The sequence below is a fragment of the Anolis carolinensis genome, chromosome 5, assembly GCF_035594765.1.
Source record: "Anolis carolinensis isolate JA03-04 chromosome 5, rAnoCar3.1.pri, whole genome shotgun sequence".
Classification (NCBI taxonomy): Eukaryota; Metazoa; Chordata; class Lepidosauria; order Squamata; family Dactyloidae; genus Anolis; species Anolis carolinensis.
The window spans coordinates 57,077,122-57,089,217 of record NC_085845.1 but is presented as its reverse complement, the minus strand read 5'-3'; the positions used below and the strand labels follow the sequence as shown (position 1 = coordinate 57,089,217).

At 36.3% G+C, this 12,096-nt stretch overlaps 1 protein-coding gene across 2 annotated transcripts in view; it reads left to right on the top strand.

Moving 5' to 3' along the window:
• spock3 (SPARC (osteonectin), cwcv and kazal like domains proteoglycan 3) overlaps nt 1–12,096 on the top strand; it is a 158,446-nt gene that overhangs the window by 141,813 nt on the left and 4,537 nt on the right. For both annotated transcript variants that reach the window (XM_062981360.1, XM_008118132.3), the window contains 3 exons: nt 474–590; nt 8,793–9,014; nt 11,328–11,390. In XM_062981360.1, the coding sequence (XP_062837430.1) occupies nt 474–590; nt 8,793–9,014; nt 11,328–11,390 (402 nt within the window). The remainder of the gene's footprint in view (nt 1–473; nt 591–8,792; nt 9,015–11,327; nt 11,391–12,096) is intronic.

Genomic DNA, 12,096 nt, shown 5'->3' with positions numbered 1-12,096 from the left:
TCAGCAAGGTTTCTATATCAAGTGCCTTCAGAACAAGTGCTCTCATTCATCTCAGTTGGGGAAGTTTACTTTAGCAGATCAGAGCCAAATAAGATAGGAGCGTATTGCACTTAGAAGTGTGAAAAACCTTTCAAAGGTAGTGGGGGTGGGGGTGGGGGTGGGAGGGGGATATCTTACCTAAAAGTCAGTTCTGGTTTTCTCTTAATGGCCTGACATTTAAATACAATTTTTGCCATTTTTTCCAGGATTTATTCAAATTGTTACAGCATTGGAGATGTAAAAATTTGACAGTCTTGATTTCTGCAGTTTTCTTGTTATATTTTGGGAGGTTATAAAACTTTACTTTTTTGTATGAAAAAATTGTAAATGTATTCTATGCATTTTTCTTAATGTTTATATTGATTTTTTTTAAAAAAAGACTGAATTTATTTTCAGCCTGAGAAGATTAAAGAGCCTTTCATTTTGCTTTCCAGTCTGCAGTGACATGGAGTTCAGAGAGGTTGCAAACAGATTGCGAGATTGGTTTAAAGCTCTCCATGAAAGCGGAATTCAGAAGAGGGCTAGAATTGTACAAAGGCCTGAAAGAAGTAGTAAGTACTTACAACTTTACATATATCTTTGTGTGGGTCTCTATGAAGTAATTGATTTTTTTACATGACTCTAACTTTCCAGTTGGTCTCAAACTGAACTTTTTAGCCACTCACCACAGAAATGTTAATATGCCTTCCAGAAGTCTATATTCCTATGGTGGAAACAGAATTGTGTTTTTCTAACAAGAACAGTTCCTTCAGACTTTTTTCAAAGGTTGCTTCATTTGGTACAAACATGTTTTATTGGATTGTCACCAGCAAGGCTATAGCTAAATTTGTGTGTAGTTCTAATATAGAAGAAATACCTCAGTACAACCAGATATTTGATCTATAAAGTTGGACTGAGCAACATGTGATCCTCCAGATGTTGTTAGATTGTGGTGTATGTAGTAGTATGAGATTATGAGAATCTCACTCCAATAATATTTGATGGGCCATGCATTTCCTACCCCCTACTTTTAAGATAAAAGTTAAAGGGTTAACCCAACATTGCCCAAACAGACTTCTAATTTGGAACCAAATTTGGAACCAGATTTTCATCTTGCTTTGCACCGCACCGATTAAATGTTGGGAGATGCAAGGCTCTTTAGGGAAGGAGGGGGAGTCCATTCCACTAACTGACCCTCTTCCTGTGTGGATGGAAAGCACTGAATACAATGCAAATTACTTTAATGGACTCAAATGGCAGGTTTGCAATATTTGTTGAATCATGATCCAAAACGGTGTTAGTGAAAGCTAGTAACAATGATATATACGCAAAGCATAGACACACACACCTCAAAGGAAAACAATAGTGTGAAAATATTGATCTGTAAACTCTTAAAACTGTAACTCTTACCCACTTTTAACTGTAAAGATTTTGTTGTTCATACATCAAAATACACAGAATGTCAGGTTATGTAATTACTGGCAGGCTTTGTTAAAACAGCAATTATTATGCTCAGTGCTACATTGGAGTGCGGTTTCCCACTGAGGAGTCAAGGCAAATTAGGCTTTGTAAGCATTGAACTTGGATCCTTCATTAACACAACAAGCCATCTCTGTGCATTCCTTCGGTGTGTTGTTTAATAGAGCTTTCCCACTGCTGACTTGATGACTTTACTATTAATATTTTTTAGATTTAAATCTTTTACATGTTTGTTTGATTATGACTCCTGCTTTCTGCAAATTAACATTACTGAAATATCCTATTATTTTACTTAATTTGAAGGTATTATTTCACTCTACCATCACTTGTGGTGAGGCAAAGAGAAATAAGGACACATCTTATCTTTGAATAGATTCATTTTTGTATAATTTCAGAGAAAAAATAAATATAAAAAACAATCTTACCTAACCTGATGCCCTCCATATGTATTTAATTACTTCTGCTGTGCATGATGGGATTTGTAGTCCAGCATATTTTGAGGAAGGCTAGCATAGTAGTGCATGTGTATAAAACCTATGCTGCTATGTCTCTTTTTAAAAAACATATGCTATCATTGGGGCACCATTATTTTGTGATCTAGCCTAGGGCTTAAACTTTTCCACTCAGGACTCCTTTAGGTCAGATGATTATTTTTTTTACCCCGGGTATATTGGCATGCAAAAAGGTATAAAAATCGGACATTTACTTGTGACAAATCTGCATTTCAAAGTTTGCTAAACAGACTGATTTTCATTTTTATGGAGTACAGCTGTGCAGAGTCCATTGTAAATACTGCACATCATTCATGTGATGATGTTCAGAAAGCGTTTACTGTTTCCAAATTTTGGGGCTCCAACATTGGAACCCACAGTTTAAGAAGCTGTGATCTAGCCAACATGTTACGTTAACAAGACAAGCATAAGGGTTGGCTGTAGCCATGGAAGTTGAGCCATGTCCATAGAGGTAATAAGATTGTCCTCTTGTTGGGATCAAGGGAAAGATTTTCGTAACAGTCACAATTTCAGCCTTTTAAAGATTTTTTTCCCCCTATCACCAGTAAACAACTTATGCTTAAATGGTAAGACAGCATGGCAGAGTAGCTAGGAATATTTCTTGAAATGCTGAATATTTTGATACAGTTTGTTGTGCCTAGAATTAGTCACATTTTGAGTAGACCCATTTTAACCAATGATTCAGATGCCCAGATCTGAGACCCAAATCATTTCAATATGCAGTGCTTGCAGTATCTATTCTAGCTAACAGTGCCCCCAGCCTAGATTTCTGTATGCCCTGAGCAATTCAAATGAGCAGTTTGCTCATTTAGTTTTTTTTTTGTTTTGACAGCAAGATGATTAGGTTTATAATGTCATTGGGGCATTGGAAAGCTGTATTGCCTGCTCCGACTTCATAGCTAACGTTTTTGTTACTAATTCTTACCTCTGTAACTTGATTTTAAAAGGAATCAAAATCTGTCTTAACCAGCATGTTGCAGTGCTTTAAGTGTTGGACTATGGTACTGGGGGGTTGAAACCCCCTTTTGTCCATGGAAACCCACTGGGTGACTTTGTGCAAGTCACACACTTTTAGCATGAACAAATCTTACCAAGAATTCCCCACAATTGAGTTGTATTACAGATGCCATAAGTTGGAAACAACTTGAAGACACATGGTGACAACAAATCAAATCTTTAGTTTGGCATATGATCAACTTTATTTTTGTTAAAAATATAGGATCTTCTAATAGCCATTTCAGTAAGCATTTTTAGCATTTCTGTACTTTGTGTATCTCTGTGCTGAAAGGATCTCAGTCATTTGTACTGAAGCTCTTGATGGTTCTTGTTACCATTGATATGCTGGAAATTGGAACATAAACGTAAGAAAAGTGGTTTGCCTAAAGCTACAGGAATTTATAACTGAATTGAGAATTGTACCCAGGTCTCCATGGCTCATGATCCTAACTGCTGTAGTGCATGCTGTGTCTCCAGCTGTGATCAGTATTATTTATCTTGCATTTTATTCCTTTGCCTCTCTTCATCAAGTACCTAATCCTGTGGGAGTTTTTGTCTGTCTCTTTCTCATTCTTCCCCTTCAGCATTTAATCCTCTAATTTCCTATTTTCTCTTGTAAATTTGAATCTGTTGTGTATCAATAATGTTCTATACATTTGAACAAGATTTCAAATCAAGATGCAAAATGCCAATGCAAAAAAGAATCACCTTTCTTTACAAAAGTTGTTTTCAACTTTGTGTTTTTTGCTTTGCTGAATCTTAAAATAAGTTAGTTCAATTATTTTAAATATGAGACTGCTACAAGAATAGAAAAAAGGGGTCATACTGAGTTTGGAAACCTTTAGAAGACGACATTTACCCCTAGATATAAAACAGAAATATTTGCAGATACAGTATAGATATATATAGAGAGAGAGGGGGGGGGGGGGAGAGATTTCACTGATGAAATCCTAATGTAGAAAATGCCATGCACAATGAAGTGCAGACACATTTATGGCAATGTGTGGAATTCAGTATTTCATTTTGAGTTCAGGCCAATGACAGGTTTCCTACAAGGAAAAAAAATGACCTTGTACACGTGCCAAGTTGGTAAATGGCCAAGTGTAATATACTAACCAAAGTAAAAGAATATTTTTCTTACAAGAAAAGGTACAGTGGGGGAGAGACTCAAAATTAGCAATTTAATAGTTGACACAAATATTACTAGTTTAATTCTGGCCAGTCTAGATTCTTTCCAGGGGATACATTATGAAACATTCATAAATCAGCTTTACTTCTGTGTATGCTAGTTGTCAGTTTGTCTTAATAAAACATGTGCAAGTCTCTGAACTCTGAATCTTCTACAGGGAGACTTTCTTTTTCAAATAGTCAGCAAGAGTTTTAAGGGAGAAGGAGAAATGTAGAAAAAAACTGTTAAATAATATAATGCAAAGTCTGACTGAATCATATCAATAAGACTTCAGGGAAAACCCATCAAGCCAATTTTATGCTCCAAATGCAGAGGCCGAATGAGAAAAAATGAAAAGATTCTCTGATGGAGCAAAGGAGGAAATTGATCACACACCAAAACACGTTTTGTCTCTAGTCATAGATGTTTGCAGTGCAAAAGTACTAGCTAACAGAGTAGAATCAAAACTTGTGGAGAAAAAATGGTCTAGGATCAAGAAATGAAGCAGGAAAGCAACTGACTGGCTTTTGCAAGGCCAACTGTTTCTTAAAGGAAGCAAACACAACTATATACATGTATATCACCTTTCTGATGGCCATTATAGAAACTAGATAGACTACCTAATTTTATGCCAAAAATGGAAAAATAAGACCTGGAGCAGATTGTGGCAAAGACCACGAATTTCTAATTTAAAAAATAGAGTCAAGCTAAAGAATAACATTAAACCAACCATTAAGCCAAAATACAACACAAAGAACAAAATGGAAAATGGAAACAAAATATAGAAGATATAAAAGTATGATAGATTCATTCATGGAAAACACATGTGAAAATGAACCTACAATTTTAGAAAGTGACGTTGCACTCAAAGCACTTTGGAGAAATAAATCACTAGGAAGAGCTGGCATACCAACAGACACAGAATTCAGTTGAATAATTTATTTCAACAAATATGGAAAACAAAAGAATGGGCTGCAGATTGGAAACACTCAATGTACATTCTAATCCTCACAAAAGGGAACACAAGGAAATGCAGTAACCACAAGATTATTGCACTGAATGCCCATGCAAGCAAAGTGATGCTCAAAATATTACTACTGTAAGTGATAAGTGCCAGATGCCCAAACTGGCTTCAGGAAAATAAGCACTTGGGATCATACTGAAAATGCACCTATTTTTAATGCTTAATTATTTAATATTTGTTTGTGTTTGTGTGTCTCGTGATTGTAAAGGCATTGAATGTTTGCCTATGTATGTAAATGCTTCCCCCTAGGGAAGAAGGGAGGAATATAAATAAAGTGTATTATGATAAGAATTTCAAAAGAAAATCCATCTGTGCTTAATCGATTATGGCAAAGTATTTTGATTATGTAGATCATGAAAATTCAAGAGTTTTTGAGAGTTGTCCACTTCAAAACAAAATGCTATTTTATAAAGGCTGGGAAATGATAGATGTATGGTGGAAATGACTGTGGAAAAAGCAGGCAGAGTAGCTGGAAATTATGTTCAGAAACAATTGTGAATGATTATGTCTTTAAAATTAAAACTTCTTTGTTTTATGACATGACTATGGTAATGGATTACTTTTGTTCTACCTTGCATTTGAATACCCTACTATTGTGTGTTCAGTGACACCATTTCATTACAGCTTTGTGTGTGTGTGTATTATTTGATGTGAACAGACAGCATTGGTATGGAATTGAGAGTAAAACGGAAAGTGCCAAATTCCTTTGTCTTGATGGCTTTTGTGTTTTTCTGGCTTTTCTCCAAGGCTTTTTCAACTTCTTTGCCAAATTTCCAACAAATGCCATTATTTTGTTCATGTTCAGCTATTTTGAACAGTTGTTTTAGGGAACATCTTTTGTGCACTGTCTCTGCCAATGTTAAAATATTGGGATTATATGCATGGAATAACATCCTATCAATACTGCTAGTCCTAAACACCACACGTCTGACATGGGTCTGTCAGGCCACCTCCCTGCATGAAAATCCAGTGCCCTCATACTGAACATGTGGCATATTGAATTGTATGGTCTGCAAGAGAGTTCAGTCCAGGTTTATTTGAACATGGGAAGAATTCTCAGCAGAGTCATGAATTGGCAAAACAGCATTTCTGATCATACTAAGAGTTCTACTGACATTGAGATAAACACAAGTAGAACTATTGCACATCATGTCACTCAACAGAACAAATGAAAAATCTAAAGAGAGGGGAATCACCAATATAAGAGTCAGGACCAGTTCACATGATCCCCTCCCCCCTCGTTCCCTAATTTTAGTCCTCACAGGTCTAGAAAATTGTGTAAATACAGGCAGTTCCCAAGTTATGAACAAGATAGGTTCTGTAGGTTTTCTCTTAGTTGAATTTGTATGTTAGTCAGAGCAAGTACCTTTTTAAGCATAATTCCAGCCACATTTTTAAGGTTTCCCCTGACATTCAGTCATGTCTGACTCTGGGGGTTGGTGCTCATCTCAATTTCTAAGCCGAAGAGCCGGCATTGTCCGTAGACACCTCCAAGGTCATGTGGCCGGCATGACTGCATGGAGTGCCGTTACCTTCCCACCGGAGCGGTACCTATTGATCTATTCATATTGGCATGTACACATACATACTCATGTACACATACATACTCAAATACACACACACAAGCTTTTGATAGCATAGGGAAGGGTTAACACCCCAATTGTGTTTGTTTTGTTGTCTGTGCCCCTGCTCAGATGATTCCACCTCACATTCTGTCTCTGTGATAATTGGATTTTGAAAACTGTGGCTTGTTGTGGAAACAAAGATGGGTTATAAAGCTTCAGTGGTGACACCTTTTCCACAAGATAACTTTTCCAGGAGTGGATTTCCCTTCTTAGGGGTAGATTTTTCTCACTTACTGTTGTCTCACCCCCCTCTTAACTATGAGTTGTTTGTAACTCAAGGGCTGCCTATAGAACTATTGTCAGGTGTCAGCATGTGTAAGATGTGTTCAGCTTTTGACATCTAGCTTCAAGTCCATGTGTCCTCAAACAGTGTGGGAACTGGCCCATGGTATATATGGCTTTTTTCTGTAATTTTACACTGATAAATGAAAACCTTAAAAAGCTGACTAGAATAGAAGAACATTTGTCTGTTATAACTGCTAAAATAGATGCTTCCAAAATCATCTGTAAGACTTATAGGGAAGTGATCTCTAATTTTCAAGGAGCGTGAAATCTAGGGATCCAGAAAATAAGCTATATCCGAAGCAGACAGAAAAATTAGGATCAAAAATGTAGAGAGAAATATAATGTTTAACAAGAAGATACATCTATAAGTGTATGATGATGGAGTGGACTCAAAAATATTAACAAAAATAGACTTTTACCCAGAAGAAAAGATTAGAAGTACAACAGTTTTTTTTCTCTTCTTTTTCTTTTTCCCTTTTTCCTTTTCTTTTTATAATTTTCTTTCATTCTTCCCTCTCTTCTTATTTATCTCCCATTTCCTCCATCCCTTCCCCATCTTTTCACCCAAACTACCCTTTAAACCCACTTATACTCATTTTACCAATATGTTTTGAAAAACTTTTATAAAGGTTATATTTTTAAAATGTAGAAAGACATGTTATCAGCCTTCTGGTATGTTTCCTTTACCTGCATGCAAACGTGATTCCTACATGGCAGGGGGTTAGCCTCGATGGCCCATGTGGTGTCTTCCAACTCTATTATTCTATTATTCTATGATTAGAGCCATTACTTATCAGTCTTTTTTTTACTGTGAACTGTCACCTCTCAGTCTTACTAAATATGTAGGTGGCAAGATACACTTTTTCTTTTCTTAGCTGCCATTGGGAGAGGCTCATGCCCTGTCCTTCCTCACTAAGAAAGTATTCACTCTTCTTGGAGATAAGCATTTTCTTTGCCTCTTCTCTGTTCTCCCTCCCTCCCTCTCAGTCTGTTTTCCTGCTCCGCTTGTCAAGGGCAGCTTTGCCAGTTCAATTCTCTTTGGCTTACCTTGCCTGAGAGAGCTAATTAGCAGGAGAGGAGCCAGGCATACCTTTCTGAGCATAAAGCCAAAGTGACAGCATACTACAATTCCCCAGGCTATACCCTTTACATCTGGTCTTCAACTCTCCTTCCTCGCTGATTTCATGTAATCATATCTTTCACCCTGAATGCTTATCCTATCTAGTCTTATTCTCTAGTTTCTCATTTCCTGGATGTTAAGATACAAGTCAAGGTGCCAGAATTCTTTCCTACTGGCAAACGTATTGTTTGAAAGGAAGCATACAGTACTTAGTTAAATGCCTTCATATCAATGGTGCATTTAGTAACAGATTCAGTTGTTCTACTTATTTTAGTACCATTACGGCGTTACTTTCATAAAATTATCTGTTTTCAAATTGGATAGCTATTTTATTAAGCTGCTTCCATTACAAAGAATTCCTTAGCTCAGTGTTTTTCAAACTGTGCTCCTCCAGGTGTTTTGGACTTCAGCTCCCAGAAATCCCAGCCAATTTACCGGCTGTTAGGAATTGTGGGAGCTGAAGTCCAAAACACCTGGAGGAGCACAGTTTGCCTTAGCTTGACAAAATTTTATCCCAGATGAATTATCTTCTCTGATCTGACTACTTTGTATTCCTGTCTCTTAGGATTTGATACCAGCATTTTGCCAATTTGCAAGGACTCCCTTGGCTGGATGTTTAACAGGCTTGATACAAACTACGACCTGCTGTTGGACCAATCAGAACTTGGAAGCATTTACCTAGATAAGAATGAGCATTGTACCAAGGCATTCTTCAATTCTTGTGACACATACAAGGACAGTTTGATATCTAACAATGAGTGGTGCTATTGCTTCCAGAGACAGCAAGGTAAAAAATGAAGGATAATGTTGCAATACATAGCTAATGTTGGTAATTGATCAATGAAAGTAGAACACAGTATTCTGTGAGTATTTCAACTTTTCAAGAACTTTGGATAATACAGCTGAGAGGAACCAGAAAACCTTAAGAGAAATTGTGCTTCAGCTGTAGTGTAGTGCTTTTTCTCTCCCCGCTTGCCATTTCAGCCTTTGAAAAGTTGAGCAGAGGACTCACTCTAAAACAGATTGATATGTAGCATTTGGGGGGGGGGCAGGGTAAGATACATGAAAATAAGAGGTATAAAGCACATGTGTGACATGCCTCTTTTACAATAATTTTAATGCATTTTGTAATCCCAAATGACCTTTAAGCAAGTAAAATCAATTGTAGCTTGTTGGTTTCTTATCAAATGTTTTCCAATTCCGTATTGGTTTGATGGAAAATGTTGTTTCAAGTTTGCTATATCTTGAACTATTTTAGTGTCTCAACCACACACACACCCCAAAAAATACCTACACTTTTTAGCTCCAGCGCCTTGCGGGGACATGAGAGAATCCTCCCACAAGGATAGTAAAAACATCAAAACATCTGGGTGTCCCCTGGGCAACGTCCTTGCAGATGGCCAATTTTCTTATGCTAGAAGCAACTTGCAGTTTTTCAAGTTCATGAAAGCATCTTTGTAGAATTAATTGAGTTTGAGACTAGTTTAAGTGCCATGGCTCAATACGATGGAATCCTGGATTTTTTGTTTGGTGAGGTGCCAACACTATCAGAGAAAGCTAAAAACCTTGTAAAACTGCAACTCCCATGATTCCATAGCATTGACCCAAGGCAGTTAAAGTGGTATCAAATTGCATTAATTCTGCAGTGTAGATGGACCCTACGTCTCTACATTTCATTAGGAGGAAATGGAAAAAGACAAAATAAAGAGTAAAGCAAGAATTTTCCATCTGCTTTATCAATTATATATTGCAGCTTATATTGAATCTCTTATTTTATATGACTAAGATTCTAGTTAGATGTCTGTTTGAAAGCATAATTTTCCTCACTAGCTTCCCTCTCCGTTTCTCTGGATCACAACCATAAAGGGTACAAAGAGATAAACTTTTTCATTTTGTGCTAGGTTTCCAGTTTGAACTGGATTTTAAGTTTTTAGCAAATAAAAAAGGGAAAACAGCTGCTAGCTACAGTCTTAAAGTAATGATTAGTGTAGTCCTATTACAGAAAAACTAGTTTGCAAGTTATATGCCTGAGATAAAGTCTTGTCAATAGATACAAAAAAACTTACTTCAATTGTAAACCTGAACTATTTTTTACTGTGGTTTTCCATTAAAACTATTCAGAACGTACAAAGATTGAGGACTGCAGACTAGAACAGTAGAAACATAGTATTAGCACAGCTTCAAATGTGCTGTATAGTAAAGCTAATCAAAACAAAACTGATGGGAATTTAACTTAAATCCTACATTTACATAAACGTCATCCTATTCATAATGGAGAAAAGAATGAAATACATGTCACATCGTGAAGGAATGCAGTCACTCACAGAGCAAACAATCCAGGTGAAATTAAGCATATTTAAATTACTCAATGTAAGAGTTTTGACTATGGGCTTAATGCTTTCATTTAAAGCAGTTGGGCTTAGAAGTATTTACCCACAGGATGCAGATCTGGTCTATATCCAATGTCTACTTGCAACTAAAGTAGGCCTACTAAGTCAGTTGCTAAAAAGGTGAACACTTACATAAATCACATTGCATCAATGGACCCACTCTAATTGGTTCTAGGCTAATACGGTATGTTTTTCAGTGTTTTACCTTGCAGAAATTTAATGAAAAATAGTTTCTTCAATGAAATTTTTGTCTCAACCTATTAAAGTGAATTTAATATGTACAAGATTCAAATCAATCCGGATAACGAGAATTATTTTCTCATGTTAAAAGTGAAATTACATTCATTTCAGATACAAGGAAATATTTTACTCAACAAAATAATTATGTCAAGATCCAGTGATGCTCACTATTGGTAGCTTTGAAACATTGGACAAGTTTAACGAGGACTGGCCAGGAAGATGATGATGATTCATAATTGCTAATGCTGGCACTAAATAGCTGAGAATGAAACTGAATGCTGACTTGATATATCTTTGATCTAATGTAACAAAATGATTCTTACATTATAACATTGCTGCCTTAGAAGTTGAAGCCTGAGGAAGCTGAATAAGCTATCTTGAAACATGCTTGAAATTAAATTGTAGACTAAGCAACACATTCCTCAGTTTTCAAATATAAATAAAGTTTAACCTGTCTAATGTCATTGTAGACCCACCTTGTCAGACGGAGCTCAGTAACATACAGAAACAGCAAGTGGGAAAGAAGCTCCTAGGTAAGTCATAGATCATTCTTCTGAAGCTTTTATTGGCTACATAAATAACCCCAGTGAAACTGGAACATAAAATCAATATGAATCCTAAAATGATGGCACCAAACTAAATTTCAGTAACAGAATTTATAAAGTTTTTGAAAGCTGTTAAATTTAGTTTTATTACCTTATCAGTTCCAAGATGTTACAGCTGTTTTATGACACTACCGGAATGTCCATTTTTAAACTTTAAAGGGCTCTGAGAAGAGAAGGACAAAATGATACAACAGTAAAGTAATATTTCACTTCAAATGTTCTCTTTAATATTTCCTGAAAAACTCTTTCATTAATACTTCTTTTTGATGAATCTGTGTAGTTCCTTGTTGATAATGATAGGCGATGGTGCTCACTATGATGATGAAATAGTATGATTTTGTCCTCACATAATCACCATATATTGAATATTGACTTCATAACTTCAGAACTGTTGTATGTATTTGGTTCTTTAGAAATGTTTCTATTCTGATATAGAATCAGGCCCATCCCCACATACATATATTTGCGGGGAATAGAAGTGCAGAACTCTGGCAAAAATGGGGAAACTGCAAATATCATAACCACTTCCCCAAAACCTCATGCTATTGAATTATTTTCCACCAAGAGCCTGCCCCATTTCTCCAAATTTTAAATCTGTTCCCATCCAATCTACCTCCTCACTCTAGTCCAGTGG